Source organism: Carcharodon carcharias, chromosome 4 (genome assembly GCF_017639515.1).
Source record: "Carcharodon carcharias isolate sCarCar2 chromosome 4, sCarCar2.pri, whole genome shotgun sequence".
In the NCBI taxonomy this organism is placed as follows: domain Eukaryota; kingdom Metazoa; phylum Chordata; class Chondrichthyes; order Lamniformes; family Lamnidae; genus Carcharodon; species Carcharodon carcharias.
In genome coordinates, this window is record NC_054470.1 from 201,935,166 (window position 1) to 201,953,008 (window position 17,843).

At 51.9% G+C, this 17,843-nt stretch overlaps 1 protein-coding gene across 1 annotated transcript in view; it reads right to left on the reverse strand.

The window, feature by feature from the left end:
• The window catches only part of cplane1 (ciliogenesis and planar polarity effector 1), a 217,567-nt gene that overhangs the window by 111,128 nt on the left and 88,596 nt on the right, over positions 1 to 17,843 (reverse strand). Inside the window, exons 24-28 of the mRNA XM_041185379.1 lie at positions 14,097 to 14,858; positions 12,990 to 13,165; positions 7,800 to 7,923; positions 6,246 to 6,303; positions 3,211 to 3,366 (exon numbers count right to left, since the gene is read on the reverse strand). Of these exons, the coding sequence (XP_041041313.1) occupies positions 3,211 to 3,366; positions 6,246 to 6,303; positions 7,800 to 7,923; positions 12,990 to 13,165; positions 14,097 to 14,858 (1,276 nt within the window). The remainder of the gene's footprint in view (positions 1 to 3,210; positions 3,367 to 6,245; positions 6,304 to 7,799; positions 7,924 to 12,989; positions 13,166 to 14,096; positions 14,859 to 17,843) is intronic.

The window sequence follows — 17,843 nt, forward strand, 5'->3', positions numbered from 1 at the left end:
CTCTGTGACATCCTTGACCCTGGTACCAGGGGGGGCAACTCACCATCCTGGAGTCATGTCTACAGCCACAGAAACACCTGTCTGTTCCCCTAACCAGTGAGTCCCCTATCACTATAGCCCTTCCTTTCCTCTTCCTCCCATCCTGTACAGCTGAGCCGCTCTGGCTATACTCTGGCTGCACTCCTCCGAGGAACCAGCACCCTCACCAGCTTCCAAAACAGACCCCAGGGGACTCCTGCACTATCTGTCTATAAGGCCATAAGACATAGGAGCAGAAATTAGGCCAATCGGCCCATCGAGTCTGCTCTGCCATTCAATCATGGCTGATAAGTTTCTCAACCCCATTCTCCTGCCTTCTCCCCGTAACCTTTGATCCCCTTACCAATCAAGAACCTATCTATCTCGGTCTTAAATACACTCAATGACCTGGCCTTCACAGCCTTCTGTGGTAATGAATTCCATACATTCACTGCTCTCTGGCTAAAGAAGTTTCTCCTCATCTCTGTTCTAAAAGGTCTTCCCTTTACTCTGAGGCTGTGCCCTCGGGCCCTAGTCTCTCCTACTAATGGAAACATTTCCCCACGTCCACTCTATCCAGGCCTTTCAGTATTCTGTAAATTTCAATCAGATCCCCCCCTCATCCTTCTAATCTCCATCGAGTATAGACCCAGAGTCTTCAAACGTTCCTCATATGTTAAGCCTTTCATTCCTGGGATCGTTCTTGTGAACCTCCTCTGGACTCTCTCCAGGGCCAGAACATCCTTCCTGAGATACGGGGCCCAAAATTGCTCACAATATTCTAAATGTGGTCTGACTAGAGCCTTATAAAGCCTCAGCAGCACATCCCTGCTTTTATATTCTAGTCTTCTCGAAATAAATGCCAACATTGCATTTGCCTTCCTAACTACCGACTCAACCTGCAAGTTAACCTTAAGAGTATCCTGGACTAGGACTCTCAAGTCCCTTTGCACTCCAGATTTCTGAATTCTCTCCCTGTTTAGAAAATAGTTCATGCTTCTATTCTTCCTACCAATGTGCATGACCTCACAATTCCCCATGTTGTATTCCATCTGCCACTTCTTTGCCCATTCTCCTAACTTGCCCAAATCCTTCTGCAGCCTCCCCACCTCCTCAATACTATCTGTCCCTCCACCTATCTTTGTATCATCTGCAAACTTAGCCAGGATGCCCTCAGTTCCTTCATCTAGATCATTAATGTATAAAGTGAAAAGTTGTGGTCCCAACACTGACCCTTGTGGAACTCCACTAGTCACCGGCTGCCATCCTGAGAAGGACCCCCTTATCCCCACTCTCTGCCTCCTGCCAGACAGCCAATCTTCTATCCATGCTAGTACCTTGCCTCTAACACCATGGGCTCTTATCTTACTGAGCAGCCTCCTGTGCGGCACCTTGTCAAAGGCCTTCTGGAAGTCCAAGTAGATAACATCCATTGGCTCTCCTTTGTCTAACCTACTCGTTACCTCCTCAAAGAATTCTAACAGATTTGTCAGGCATGACCTCCCCTTGATGAAACTTCTCTTCTGCTCTTTGTCTACTTCACCAGGACTGCCTGGTCGTCATCCATTCCCTCTCTGTCTCCAGGTCCTTAAGCTACAGTGTGACCACCTCTCTGAACGTGCTATCCACGAGGCTCTCAGCCTCCCTGATGTGCCACAGTGACTCGAGCTGCCGCTCGAGCTCTGAAACCTGCAGCTCCAGTTCCTGCAGCTGCAGCACTTCCTGCACATGTGGTCGTCTAGGACACTGGTAGTGTCCATAACTTTGCACATATTCTTGTGCCTGTGCTTGTGCAATATGAAACTGCATTGGGCTTTTTGTATTCTTTACTGTGAAATAGAAATTGGTCTCGAAGCAAGAGGCATTGCAAGCTCTCACCAGCTTCCTCACTGACATTATTCAATTCCCTCGTTGTGGGATTTGAGGTTGTACTCCCTGGGTGACAAGCGCAGTACCAGAGCCACTAGTTACGGTATCCTTCTCTCTACCTTGGGTCCATCTCTTTCTGGGTTTCCTCCCACCAGAAACAATCTGATCTTTGTATTTGATCATTTAAACTATCACCTTGAATCTCCTCTGTTCCACTGTGAACAGCTGCATCCTTTCCAATTGTGGGGATTTTACCAGCTCTGTGGAGGTTTGGGCTAATACCTGCACAACGCCCTGACACATGAATGAAAGCCCCTCTCTACCTTGCTGCTCTCCCACCTTCGGTCAGACTGTGAAACTCTTGGGATCACGCGGGCCTGGCCTTTCTCCATTTAAACACAGGGGCAATGCTTTTCTAGGCTCCAACAGCAGAGGCAGCTCACAGCTGAGCCACAAGGCCCCATATCTGTGCTAAGCCAGGCTGGCAGTGAATGAACAGCTTCTGAGTCCTTGGGTTAAACAGGAAAGTTAACCAGAGAACTGGCTCCTGACAATTGTGAGCGTATCGAGTGAGGACTGAGTCAGGCTGAGCCTGTGATGCCTCCCACGGGTGAATAGCCTGCTGACACCAGCTCTCTAGGCTCACACTTTTGCACCTGAATTACACGCTTGGTGAGCCCGGAAGCGGACACGGAATGAGCTTTGCACCCACGACTGGCCCCTGAACACAACCTTCACACTGACTGGCCAATTAACAGGGGGCGGCAAAGAGGGTGGGCACCGACAAAAGGGAGGGTGTGGGTGGGAGCTTCCAGCGAGCTCCCTGGGCGCAGGGAGCTGCAGACCTGGATAGATTAAATGTCAAGAAAAAAAATGCATCAAACTGTGTCCATTCAAGCACCTGACAGCAGAACTCTACACACACCTCAGTCCCCAGACATCTTTCCTCATTTACATTTCACTCCCACCCCCGGATCAGGGCTGCCGTACGATGGAGTGTGAAATCACACAAGCTACGTAAAATCACGGACCCTAGGGCTTTTAATGGCCTTAACTGGCCCTTTAATTGTTGGCGGGCACAGCTCCTGCTCCTGTGCGTGCCCGCCACCCTCAATATGGCTCACGTGTGCGATGACTCCAGGACGCTTGCCCAACGTCATTTCCTGCAATTTCAGGTGCGTTCGGGTCGAGTGCCCACCCAATCGATGTAAAATTCTGGCCTTGGTTATTTGGGTGGGGATCGGATGCAGCTCAGCAAAGGGGCCACAGGCTTCAGCACAGCAGGCTATGGAATTCGGGGGGAAGAGAGGGCTGGTGGACTACCTGAGGGTAGCTCGAAGCGGGGGTCAGCATCCTGCTCCGTGTTGGTGCTGGCATCCTTCCTTCCCTCAGCATTCTTCATGGTGGAGGCAAAACACTGTAACTCAGCAGACGTTGAAAACGGGTTAATTTGGTCTCCCAGCAGCTCACCGGGTGGACCTAGACAGAAGTCAGGACATTAGTCATCTCTTCAGCAACAGGTAATGGACTGGGGGAGGGGGCAGCTGGGAATAGCGAGGAGGGGGGAAAACGGTGATGGGGGAGAAAAGGAAGTGGGGGGGAACAGCAGGAAAGTGGAGAGCAGCGCGGAGGGTGTGGGGGCAAGGAAGGGGTGGGGGAGGACGCGGGAATGGGGGAGGGGGAGGACGAGGGAATGGGGGAGGGGGAGGACGAGGGAATGGGGGAGGGGGAGGACGAGGGAATGGGGAGGGGGAGGACGAGGGAATGGGGAGGGGGAGGACGCGGGAATGGGGGAGGGGGAGGACGAGGGGGAATGGGGGAGGGGGAGGACGAGGGGGAATGGGGGAGGGGGAGGATGAGGGAATGGGGAGGGGGAGGACGAGGGAATGGGGAGGGGGAGGACGAGGGAATGGGGAGGGGGAGGACGAGGGAATGGGGAGGGGGAGGACGAGGGAATGGGGGAGGGGGAGGACGAGGGAATGGGGGAGGGGGAGGATGAGGGAATGGGGAGGGGGAGGACGAGGGAATGGGGAGGGGGAGGACGAGGGAATGGGGAGGGGGAGGGGGAGGACGAGGGAATGGGGAGGGGGAGGACGAGGGAATGGGGGAGGGGGAGGACGAGGGAATGGGGGAGGGGGAGGACGAGGGAATGGGGAGGGGGAGGACGAGGGAATGGGGAGGGGGAGGACGAGGGAATGGGGAGGGGGAGGACGAGGGAATGGGGGAGGGGGAGGACGAGGGGGAATGGGGGAGGGGGAGGATGAGGGAATGGGGAGGGGGAGGACGAGGGAATGGGGAGGGGGAGGGGGAGGACGAGGGAATGGGGAGGGGGAGGACGAGGGAATGGGGGAGGGGGAGGACGAGGGAATGGGGGAGGGGGAGGACGAGGGAATGGGGGAGGGGGAGGACGAGGGAATGGGGGAGGGGGAGGACGAGGGAATGGGGGAGGGGGAGGACGAGGGGGAATGGGGGAGGGGGAGGGGGAGGACGAGGGAATGGGGAGGGGGAGGGGGAGGACGAGGGAATGGGGAGGGGGAGGACGAGGGAATGGGGGAGGGGGAGGACGAGGGAATGGGGGAGGGGGAGGACGAGGGAATGGGGGAGGGGGAGGACGAGGGAATGGGGGAGGGGGAGGTCGAGGGAATGGGGGAGGGGGAGCTCGAGGGAATGGGGAAGGGGGAGGTCGAGGGAATGGGGGAGGGGGAGGACGAGGGAATGGGGGAGGGGGAGGATGAGGGAATGGGGGAGGGGGAGGATGAGGGAATGGGGGAGGGGGAGGATGAGGGAATGGGGGAGGGGGAGGATGAGGGAATGGGGGAGGGGGAGGTCGAGGGAATGGGGGAGGGGGAGGTCGAGGGAATGGGGGAGGGGGAGGTCGAGGGAATGGGGGAGGGGGAGGACGAGGGAATGGGGGAGGGGGAGGTCGAGGGAATGGGGGAGGGGGAGGTCGAGGGAATGGGGGAGGACGAGGGAATGGGGAGGGGGAGGACGAGGGAATGGGGGAGGGGGAGGTCGAGGGAATGGGGGAGGGGGAGGACGAGGGAATGGGGGAGGGGGAGGACGAGGGAATGGGGGAGGGGGAGGACGAGGGAATGGGGGAGGGGGAGGACGAGGGAATGGGGGAGAGGGAGGACGAGGGAATGGGGGAGGACGAGGGAATGGGGAGGGGGAGGGGGAGGACGAGGGAATGGGGAGGGGGAGGACGAGGGAATGGGGGAGGGGGAGGACGAGGGAATGGGGGAGGGGGAGGACGAGGGAATGGGGGAGGGGGAGGACGAGGGAATGGGGGAGGGGGAGGACGAGGGAATGGGGGAGGGGGAGGACGAGGGAATGGGGGAGGGGGAGGACGAGGGGGAATGGGGGAGGGGGAGGGGGAGGACGAGGGAATGGGGAGGGGGAGGGGGAGGACGAGGGAATGGGGAGGGGGAGGACGAGGGAAAGGGGGAGGGGGAGGACGAGGGAATGGGGGAGGGGGAGGACGAGGGAATGGGGGAGGGGGAGGACGAGGGAATGGGGGAGGGGGAGGACGAGGGAATGGGGGAGGGGGAGGTCGAGGGAATGGGGGAGGGGGAGGTCGAGGGAATGGGGGAGGGGGAGCTCGAGGGAATGGGGAAGGGGGAGGTCGAGGGAATGGGGGAGGGGGAGGACGAGGGAATGGGGGAGGGGGAGGATGAGGGAATGGGGGAGGGGGAGGTCGAGGGAATGGGGGAGGGGGAGGTCGAGGGAATGGGGGAGGGGGAGGTCGAGGGAATGGGGGAGGGGGAGGACGAGGGAATGGGGGAGGGGGAGGTCGAGGGAATGGGGGAGGGGGAGGTCGAGGGAATGGGGGAGGACGAGGGAATGGGGAGGGGGAGGACGAGGGAATGGGGGAGGGGGAGGTCGAGGGAATGGGGGAGGGGGAGGACGAGGGAATGGGGGAGGGGGAGGACGAGGGAATGGGGGAGGGGGAGGACGAGGGAATGGGGGAGGACGAGGGAATGGGGGAGGGGGAGGTCGAGGGAATGGGGGAGGACGAGGGAATGGGGGAGGGGGAGGGCGAGGGAATGGGGGAGGGGGAGGACGAGGGAATGGGGGAGGGGGAGGACGAGGGAATGGGGGAGGGGGAGGACGGCGGGGAGGAGAAGAGAGGTAGGGATGGGGGAGTTTGAGGGGACAGGACAGGATGTAGATGGGATGGAAAGGGGGAATAGTGAAGATGGAGGAGAGGGGAAAGGGGGAAAGAGGAGAAAGTAGATGGTAATCGAGGCTGTCAGGCTGAAGGAGAGAGAAGCTGCAGTTTATTCACTGGTTTTTTGATTTCTCACAGCACATGAGTTCCACAACAAACTCTGAGGAGCAGCTTCTTGATTCTCACTCACCCAGTGGGAGGGCAGAGCATCCTGAGGTTTTAGGCACTGGTGGAACATCTACCGGCTCCTGGTGTGAAACACAAATGTTAGACAGTCCGAGCGGACCAGAACACCACCATTTCCCCCATTCCCCCAGCCCTTCTATCCATCTGCGCAGGTTCCTGAACCCCTCCAGCACCACTGCCTATATCCCCGAAATAGGTACAAGGGCATGGAGACACCACCACCAACTGCAAGTTCTCCTCCAAGCCACACTCAATGTCCAAATGCAGCAAGACCTGGACAATATCCAGGCTTGGACTGACAAGTGCTTGCACCATTCACACCACACAAGTGTCAGGCAATGACCATCTCCAACAGGAGAAAATCCAACCATCGCCCCTTGATGTTCAATGGCATTACCATCACTGAATCCCCTACTAACAACATCCTGGGGGTTATCATTGACCAGAAACTGAACTGGACTATCCACATAAATACTGTGGCTACAAGAGCAGGTTAGAGGCTGGGAATCCTGCAGAGAGTAACTCACCTCCTGACTCCCCAAAGCCTGTCCGCCATCTACAAGGCACAAGTCAGGAGTGTGATGGAATACTCCCCACTTGCCTGGATGAGTGCAGCTCCCACAACACTCAAGAAGCTTGACACCATCCAGGACAAAGCAGCTCATTTGATTGGCACCACATCCACAAACATTCACTCCCTCCACCACCGACGCACAGAAGCAGCAGTGCGTACCATCGACAAGATGCACTGCAGGAATTCACCAAAGCTCCTTAGACAGCGCCTTCCAACCCACAACCGCTACCATCTAGAAGGACAAGCGCAGCAAATACTTAGTACCACCAACATCTGGAGGTTCCCCTCCAAGTCACTCACCATCCTGACTTGGAAATATATCGCCGTTCCTTCACTGTCGCTGGGTCAAAATCCTGGAACTCCCTCCCTAACAGCACTGTGGGTGTACCTACAGCACATGGACTGCAGCGGTTCAAGAAGGCAGCTCACTCACCACCTTCTCAACAGAGAGGGAGTTGTTGAGTTGCTCTTGTGGAGGGCTGAAACAGGCACAATAGGCTGAATGGCCTCTTTCTGTATACCAATTCTCTTGTTCTAATTGAGATGCACAAGAAATGCTGACCTTGTCAATGAAACTCATAGCCCAAGAAGGATTTTTTTTAAAAATGCCTCTGGGGCTCCTTCACCTCTGACCCACCGATGGGACACAGCTGAAGCCATTCCTCTTGTTGTTGTAAGATGTTGTCTCTGGGGACTGTGTCCATTCCAGTTGGTAAAAGGACAAATGGTCTTTCTTTCCATGTGGTCAGTACGTGGGCACCTGGGGCTCTGATAGGCGCAGGGCCCTGCCAACCACCACCTCCACCCCACCCGTCACTTCACAGGGCAGGTGTAGCAGGCCATCAAGTCAGGGAGTGAGACCATCCCACAGAATATGGGAGGACTGCCCGCGTTACAGCACATATTCCAAATCCACCCCGTTTGTTAGTTATCTCATCTCTAAAGCTCCCAGAACATGTAGGAGGACAGGCCCAAGGATTTTACCACACAGACTCTACTTTCAACCTCCTGGGGCTCTGGTGGATCAGCGGGGCTCAGCTGTTGGTCTGACTGGGCTGGTTTGCAGACCGCTCTCTCTGCTGCTTTTCTCTCATGACGGCGCTTTAACCTGGGGAAGGAAGAACAAAACAGTTCTTAGGAAAAAGCATGTTAATATCATGACCCATGATCCCTCAGCCCCACATCTCTCCCACATCCTTCGGTTTGAGGGTGAGGGTGTCCTAAGCTGAAGTAAAGATAATTACGAGGATATGAAGGCAGAGTTGTCTAAAGTAGAATGGGAAAGTAAGTTAAAAGTTAAAGCAGTACATAAGCAGTGGCAGATGTTTGAGGAGATATTCCCTAATTCTCAAGAAAGACATATTTCATTGAGAAAGAAAGACTCTACTAGAAGGATGAACCATCTGTGCCTTACTAAGGAAACAAGGGTAGTATTAAATTCAAAGGAAAAGTGTACAATGCAGCAAGATTAGTGGTATGTCAGGAGATTAGGAAAGTTTTGGAAACCAACAAAGGATGGCAAAAAGATAATTAATAGGGAGAAGTTGGCGTTTGAGAGTAAAAGACCAAGGAATATAAAAACAGGCAGTAACAGCTTCCGAAAGCACATAAAAAGGTAGAGAGTGTAGCTCAAGTGAGTGTTAGTCCCCTAGAGCAGGGGTGGGGAACCTGTTTCTTATCAAAGGCCACTCACACACAGACAGAATCAGTCACGGGGCCACATACACATAAACACCAACAATTTATTTATTTATTTATTTATTTTCACAGAGAATACAGAAACATTCAACTCACCGAATGCTTTAATGCAATGATTGAGTTTGCTTTTCCTTATGAGCCTTGTTATTTCTGCTGGCACTGATGATGGTGCTATTCACAACTGGCTTTTTTCTCTCTCTGTCTCTCTCCTTTCCTAATCTGTCTGTCTATCTCTCTCTCCTTTCTCACTTTGTCTGTCTGTCTCCCTTTCTCTCTCCGTCCCTGTCCTTTCCCACTGTCTCACCCACAAACCAGCCCAGAGCAGTGACGCACCAACCCAAGGCTTTAGCTAACTCCCAGTCCGAGGCTGCACCTAGGCCTGGGTCCCTTCCTGAGTCTGCAGGGGCTGAGCCCGTCTTGGGAGTGGGGTTGGAGGTGACCCACCGATGGAGCCGGGTGTTCTGCTCCCTTTCTCTCCTGCCCCGGATTACTCACATTTCACCGCCCGATGGGCAGTTGGCAGCTTCCCATCCCTGCCCTGCGCTCCTGTTTGTGGATCTCAGGCCTCGCTGGCTCCCACAGCCCGGGCCTCTGGTGACTGTGGCTGAGGGTCAGGCATCAGAACATGGGGGCAGCTGGTCAGAGTGCAGCACAAGGGCGCCAGGCAGCCGCATTTTGAAATCTCACTGCGGGCCGGATGAAAAAGTGCAACGGACCAGAGCTGGCCCCCGGGCTGGGGGTTCCCTACCTCTACCTTAGAGGGTTAGACTGGAGAATTAGTAATGGGGAACAAGGATATGGCAGACTTTGAACAAGTATTGTGCATCTGTCTTTACAGGAGAAGACACAAAAACATCCCAAGAGTAGTAGAAAATCAAGTGGCAAAAGGGAGGGAGGAACTTAAAACCATTATGATGACTCAAGAAAAAGTACAGAGAAACCTAATGGGACTAAAGGCTGACAAGTCCTTGGACCTGCCGGTCGAATCCTAGAACCTTAAAGGAAGTGGCTGCAGAGATAATGGATGCAAAATTCCCTAGATTCTAGAAAGGTCCCAGCGGAATGGAATACCACAAATACAACACCTCTCTTCAAGAAAGAAGGGAGACAGAAAGCAGGAAACGACAGGCCAGTTAATTTAACATCTGTCCCTGGGAAACAGTTAGAATCCATTATTCAGGGAGTAGCAACAGGATACTTAGAAAATCAAATCATAATCAGGCTGAGTCAGCATGGGTTTGTGAAAGTCAAATCATGTTTCACAAATTTATTTTAGTTCTTTGAGGATGTAACAAGCAGGGTGGATAAAGGGGAACCAGTAGATAGAAACATTGGAAATAGGGGCAGGAGTAGGCCATTCAGCTCCACCATTCATACAGATCATGGCTGATCATCTACCTCAAAGCCATTTTCCCCACAATCCCCATTTCCCTTGATGTCATTAGCCTCCAGAAATCTATCGATTTCTCTCTTAAACATATTCAACGATTGAGCCTCCCCAGCCTCTGGGGTAGAGAATTCCAAAGATTCACCACCCTCTGAGTGAAGAAATTCCTCCTCATCTCAGACCTACATAACCTGCCCCTTATTCTGAGACTGTGTCCCCTGGTACTAGACCCCTCCAGCCAGGGGGAACATCCTTTCTGCATCAACCCTGTCGAGCCCTGTAAGAATTTTATAAGTTTCAATGAGATCACTGCTCATTCTTCGAAACTTTAGAGAATACAGGCCCAGTCTCCTCAATCTCTCCTCATACGACAATCCTGCCATCCCAGGGGTTAATCTGATGAGCCTCCGTTGCACTCTCTCTGTGGCAAGTATATCCTTCCTTAGATAAGGAGACCCAAACTGTACGCAATACTCCAGGTGCAGTCTCACCAAGGCTCTATTTAATTGCAGCAAGACATCTTTTCTCCTGTACTCAAAACAGCTTGCAATAAAGCCTTCCTAATTGCTTGCTGCACCTGTGTGTTAGCTTTTAGTGGCTCATGAACAAGGACACCCAGGTCCTTTTGGACTTCCCAACCTCTCACCATTTAAGAAATACTCTGCCTTTCTGTTCTTTGCGACCAAAGTGGATAACTTCACACTTATTCACGTTGTATTCCATCTGCCATGTTCTTGCCCAATCAATTAGCTTGTCCAAATCTTCTTGAAGCCTCCTTGCTTCCTCCTCACAAGTCACATTCCCACCTAGTTTTGTGTCATCAGCAAATTTGGAAATATTATATTTTATCCCCTCATCCAAATCATTTATATAGATTGTGAAGAGCTGTGGCCCCAGCACTGGTCCTTGTGGCACCCGACTAGTAACAGCCTGTCATCCTGAGAATGACCCGTTTAATCCTGTCTGTCTGTTAACCGATTTTTGGTTAAGAATTTCTATCTGTTAACCAATTCTCAATCAATATCAATATATTACCCTCAATTCCAATTGTTTACTAATCTCCTGAGTGGGATCTTATCAAAAGCCTTCTGAAAATCCAAATACACCACATCCACTGGTTCTCCTTTATCTATGCTACAAGTAACAAACTCAAAGAACTCCAACAAGTTTGTCAAACATAATTTCCCTTTCATAAATCCTCGTTGACTCTGCCCAATCATGTCATTATTTTCCAAGTGTCCACCTTTCACATCCTTTAGAAATATAGGAGTGGGTCATTCCACCCTTCGAGACTGCTCCACCATTCAACATGGTCACGGTTGATCCTCTATCTCAATAACTCCCGCTCTCTCACCATAACCCTTGACACCTTTAGAGTCTAGAAATCTATCTATTTCCTTCTTAAATATATTCAGTGACTTGGCCTCCACAGCGTCTGTGGTAGAGAATTCCACAGGTCCACCACCCTCTGAGTGAAGTTTCTCCTCATCTCAGTCCTCAAATCCTGAGACTGTGACCCCTTGTTCTAGACCCCCCACCCAGAGGAAACACCATCCCTGCATCCAGTCTGTCCAGTCCTGTCAGAATTTTATATGTTTCAATGAGATCCCCTTTTATTCTTCTAAACTCCAGTGAATACAGGCCTAGTCGGCCCAATCTCTCCTCATACATCAATCCTGCCATTCCAGGAATCAGTCTAGTGAACCTTTATAGTAGATTCTAACATTTCCCCTATTACTGACGTCAAACCAACAGATCTATAGTTCTCAGTTTTCTCTCTCCCTCCCTTCTTAAATGGATGTGTGTATTTGGATTTCCAAAAGACATTCTATAAGGTGCCACATAAAAAGTTACTGTGCAAGATAATAGTTCATGGTGTTGGAGGTGATAACGTGGATACAGGATTGACTAGCTAACAGGAAACTGTGTCGGGATAAACAGATCATTTTCAGGATGGCAAACTGTGACTGGTGGAGAGGCACAGGGATCAGTGCTAGGGCCTCAACTATTTACAATATTAATGACTTAGATGAAGGGATAGACTGTACTGTTGCCAAATTTGCTGATGATACAAAGAGGCGTAGGAAAGCAGGTTTTCAGGAGGATACACAGAGTCTGCAAAGGGATACAGACGGGTAAAGTGAGTGGGAAAAAAATGAGCAGATGGAGTATAATATGGGAAAATGTGAACTTGTCCACTTTGTCAGGAAGAATAGAAAAGCAGCAGATTATTTAAATGGAGAGAGACTGCAGGATGCTGCAGTACAGAGGGATCTGGGTGGCCTTGTATATGAATCACACCAAGTTAGCGTACAGGTACAATAAGTAATTAGGAAGGAAAATGGAATGTTGGCTTTTATTGCAAAGGGCTGGAATATAAAAAGTAGGAAAGTCTTGCTTCAACTGTACAGGGAATTGGTGAAAGCGCACCTAGAGTACTGCAGTTTTGATCTCCTTACTTAAGGAGAGATATAAATGCATTGGAGCAGTTCAGAGAAGGTTCAATCTGCATTTATATGAAGGGGTTTGTCTTATGAAGGAAGGTTGAGCAGGTTGGGCCTATACTCATTGGAGTTTAGAAGAATGAGAGACGATCTGAATGAAACATAAGATTCTGAGGGGGCTTGACAGGGTAGACACTGAGAGAAAGTTTCATCTCAAAGGGAATCTAGAACTAGAGGGCACAGTTTTAGAATAACAAGTCTCCCAATTAAGATGGAGATGAGGAGGAATTTCTTCTCTCAGAAGGTCATTAGTCTTTGGAATTCTCTTCCACAGAGAGCAGTGGAGGCTGGATCATTAAACGTGTTCAAGGCTGAACTAGACGGATATTTGATTTACAAGGGAATCCAGAGTTATGGGCGGAGCAGGGATGTGGAGTTGAGGCCAGAATCGGAACAGCCAAGATCTTATTGAATGGCAGAGCAGGCTCGAGGGATCAAATAGCTTCCTACTCCTCTGTCTAGCCCTGGCCTTGCCCTGTCTGGTCACAGGCCTTATATGTTTTCTGTTGATTTGCTATTATTGAGTGGGATGATGAAAACAGGCCCTAACTCAAAGACTAAATAAGCCACCTCACACATTCCCACCTCTTCTTACTGTCACAACTGGTCCTGGGCTCAAACGGCTCGATGTTCACCTTCAGGAGGCGGAAGGCTTTGGCCTGTTGTCGCTCTGAAGGCTGTCGGGCTCTACACAGTCGGCCTTGTTCAAAATCAATGAGGTCCTGAGCTGGAATGAGTCTTGGAGGATGGACCACTGACACCTAGAATGAGGGATAACATCAACACAATCTTTCAGTCAAGAGTAATTCTGGGCACAAGAGATATTTAACCTTAACTGTGACTAGCTCCCAATCTAGATGTGGCCTCTGCCTGGGTGGTGTACTGAGCTGGACAGCACTATTTTTTTTTCTTTATTCATTAGATATGGGCATCGCTGGCTAGGCCGGCATTTATTGCCCATCCCTAAGTGCCCTTGTTCAGAGGGCATTTAAGGGTCAACCACATTGCTGTGGGTCTGGGTCACTTAGGCCAGACCGGGTAAGGATGAGAGATTTCCTTCCTGCAAGGACATCAGTGAACCAGATGGATTTTTACAACAATCAACAATGGTCTCATGGTCATCATTAGACTTGTAATTAAAATTCCACCATCTGCTATGACAGGATTTAAACCCAGGTCCCCGCAGGGTAACGCATTACCCTGGGTCTCTGAGGTACTAGTCCAGCAACAATACCACTGCACCATTGCCCCCCCTGAATACAGGTCCATCACCAGCAATGAGAGCTGTTTGAGATGATACCAAACAGCGTCTTATAGAATTGAAGCCTGTTGGCCAAAATACAATTGATCCTCTAATGTAAGAGCACTCAATACTCCCAGCACCTTCAGAGGTGTACACTGTTACTATAGGTACTGGTAATCGATATTGGTGGTACAGAGTGAGGAGAGGCAGACTGACACAGCTACCTAAGTACATCTGACAATATAAAACTCCCACTAAGAAAAAAAATGGATATTTTGCCCTGTCTTGGTGCAAAGACCCCCACCCTTCAACAAGATGGAGACACCCTCCCCACCCTCTCCTCATCTCAATGGGACTGAGACATCCTCCCTCCTCCTTTCAGTCCCCTCAGCAAACTGGAGAACCCCCACCCCTTATATCCCTTCCCTCCGACGCTGACCCCGGCTTACCTGGGTCTCTGGACAGAAGCTGCAATGTTGCTGCTGGTCTCTAGGATGTTGAACTGATGGTGCGGAGGATATCCCTGACTGCCCCGGATTTGCCTGAGTATTGGGCAGCTGCTTTGCCATGAGAGGGAAGTGGGTCGTGTGGGTGAGCTGGGGGAGGTGGAGGAGAGGCATCCTGAACACCTGAGAGCAGCCAGCGTGTGAGGAAGGAGGCTGGAATTCCCTCTGCGATCTCTCAGAAGAGTAGGGAAGGCCTTTTGCAGGAGGCTCAGTCCAGGGAGAAGCTGGTGGCTGCTGGTACTGATCCAGGTTCAGGTGTTTGGGTGGGCCTCTCCGCAACAGTTCTTCCTTCCTCTCCTTTTCCTCGGCAGCTTTCTGCAGAGCCCCAGGATCATAGGCAGATGAGTTCAGATGGGAAGGAAAGCCAAGCCGAGGCCTGCGGCTGGGCTCTGGGCCAGGAGCCCAGGCCTCTCGTGGGGTGGGCTGCAGGAGAGGGATGGAGCGAGGCAGCTTGGTACCAATCACTGCAGGAGCACTCAGCTCATAGCAAGGCTGGAGTCGCAGCAGCGGGAGACCAGGTGTTGAACTGATCCCGGGAGCACACTGGAAGGTCGCTGCAGGAGGCTGAGCCCCAGGACCCAGGAGGAGGTGAGGCCGGATAGGATCGCAGTCTCTGGTCTGTACATTCTGGGAATCAGAGATCCGGGGCAGGGTACGCAGATCATCACCTTCAAGCGCTGGATGGAGAGATAACTCCTCTGGCTTCTAGGAAATAAAGGAGAACATCAGTGTACAGTTTCAAAGACCCACTTGCTTATATATACATGAAGATAATTTCCAACATCAGGGTTTCAGCTCAAAGCAAAGATAATTAAGAATGTTTTTTTTTAATGTTTGGATTCAATGACACTTGAAATTGACCAAATGGGGGAGTGAGCTTGAAGATTTATGTGGTGCTTTGGGAGAAGAGTGGAACAGTTGAATTAATTTTGGATGGACAAAGGGCTCTTTATGGTGACCGTGAAACTATCTCGATTGATGTAAAAACCCATCTGGTTCACTAACGTCCTTTAGGGAAGGAAATCTGCTGTCCTTACCCAGTCTGGTCTACATGTGACTCCAGAAACTCAGCAATATGGATGACTCTTACCTGCCCTCTGAAATGGCCCTGCAAGCCAATCAGGTCAAGGGCAATTAGGGATGGGCAACAAATGCCGGCCTTGCCAGCAATGTCCACATCCCATGAATGAATAAAATAAGAGGACACGGGATTAATTTGGGATTGATACAGGGCTGAAGAAGAGTGGGGCAGTGGGTTTAGTTTGGGATCGATTCAGGGCTGGGGAAGAGTGGGGCAGTGGGTTTAGTTTGGGATTGATTGAGGGCTGGGGAAGAGTGGGGCAGTGGGATTAGTTTGGGATTGATTCAGGGCTGAAGAAGAGTGGGGCAGTGGGATTAGTTTGGGATTGATTCAGGGCTGAAGAAGAGCGGGGCAGTGGGATTAGTATGGGATTGATACAGGGCTGGGGAAGAGTGGGGCAGTGGGATTAGTTTGGGATTGATACAGGGCTGGGGAAGAGTGGGGCAGTGGGATTAGTTTGGGATTGATTCAGGGCTGGGGAAGAGTGGGGCAGTGGGATTAGTTTGGGATTGATTCAGGGCTGGGGAAGAGTGGGGCAGTGGGATTAGTTTGGGATTGATTGAGGGCTGGGGAAGAGTGGGGTAATGGGATTAGTTTGGGATTGATTGAGGGCTGGGGAAGAGTGGGGCAGTGGGATTAGTTTGGGATTGATTGAGGGCTGGGGAAGAGTGGGGCAGTGGGATTAGTTTGGGATTGATTGAGGGCTGGGGAAGAGTGGGGCAGTGGGATTAGTTTGGGATTGATTGAGGGCTGGGGAAGAGTGGGGCAGCGGGATTAGTTTGGGATTGATTCAGGGCTGGGGAAGAGTGGGGCAGTGGGATTAGTTTGGGATTGATTCAGGGCTGGGGAAGAGTGGGGCAGTGGGATTAGTTTGGGATTGATTGAGGGCTGGGGAAGAGTGGGGCAGTGGGATTAGTTTGGGATTGATTCAGGGCTGGGGAAGAGTGGGGCAGTGGGATTAGTTTGGGATTGATTGAGGGCTGGGGAAGAGTGGGGCAGTGGGATTAGTTTGGGATTGATTGAGGGCTGGGGAAGAGTGGGGCAGTGGGATTAGTTTGGGATTGATACAGGGCTGGGGAAGAGTGGGGCAATGGGATTAGTTTGGGATTGATACAGGGCTGGGGAAGAGCGGGGCAGTGGGATTAGTTTGGGATTGATACAGGGCTGGGGAAGAGTGGGGCAGTGGGATTAGTTTGGGATTGATTCAGGGCTGGGGAAGAGTGGGGCAGTGGGATTAGTTTGGGATTGATTGAGGGCTGGGGAAGAGTGGGGCAATGGGATTAGTTTGGGATTGATACAGGGCTGGGGAAGAGTGGGGCAGTGGGATTAGTTTGGGATTGATTGAGGGCTGGGGAAGAGTGGGGTAATGGGATTAATTTGGGATTGATTCAGGGCTGGGGAAGAGTGGGGCAGTGGGTTTAGTTTGGGATTGATTGAGGGCTGGGGAAGAGTGGGGCAGTGGGATTAGTTTGGGATTGATACAGGGCTGGGGAAGAGTGGGGCAGTGGGATTAGTTTGGGATTGATTGAGGACTGGGGAAGAGTGGGGCAGTGGGATTAGTTTGGGATTGATTGAGGGCTGGGGAAGAGTGGGGCAGTGGGATTAGTTTGGGATTGATACAGGGCTGGGGAAGAGTGGGGCAGTGGGATTAGTTTGGGAGTGATTGAGGGCTGGGGAAGAGTGGGGCAGTGGGATTAGTTTGGGAGTGATTCAGGACTGGGGAAGAGTGGGGCAGTGGGATTAGTTTGGGATTGATTGAGGGCTGGGGAAGAGTGGGGCAGTGGGATTAGTTTGGGATTGATACAGGGCTGGGGAAGAGTGGGGCAATGGGATTAGTTTGGGATTGATACAGGGCTGGGGAAGAGCGGGGCAGTGGGATTAGTTTGGGATTGATTCAGGGCTGGGGAAGAGTGGGGCAGTGGGATTAGTTTGGGATTGATTGAGGGCTGGGGAAGAGTGGGGCAATGGGATTAATTTGGGATTGATACAGGGCTGGGGAAGAGTGGGGCAGTGGGATTAGTTTGGGATTGATTGAGGGCTGGGGAAGAGTGGGGCAGTGGGATTAGTTTGGGATTGATTGAGGGCTGGGGAAGAGTGGGGCAGTGGGATTAGTTTGGGAGTGATTGAGGGCTGGGGAAGAGTGGGGCAGTGGGATTAGTTTGGGAGTGATTCAGGACTGGGGAAGAGTGGGGCAGTGGGATTAGTTTGGGATTGATTGAGGGCTGGGGAAGAGTGGGGCAGTGGGATTAGTTTGGGATTGATACAGGGCTGGGGAAGAGTGGGGCAATGGGATTAGTTTGGGATTGATACAGGGCTGGGGAAGAGCGGGGCAGTGGGATTAGTTTGGGATTGATACAGGGCTGGGGAAGAGTGGGGCAGTGGGATTAGTTTGGGATTGATTCAGGGCTGGGGAAGAGTGGGGCAGTGGGATTAGTTTGGGATTGATTGAGGGCTGGGGAAGAGTGGGGCAATGGGATTAATTTGGGATTGATACAGGGCTGGGGAAGAGTGGGGCAGTGGGATTAGTTTGGGATTGATTGAGGGCTGGGGAAGAGTGGGGTAATGGGATTAATTTGGGATTGATTCAGGGCTGGGGAAGAGTGGGGCAG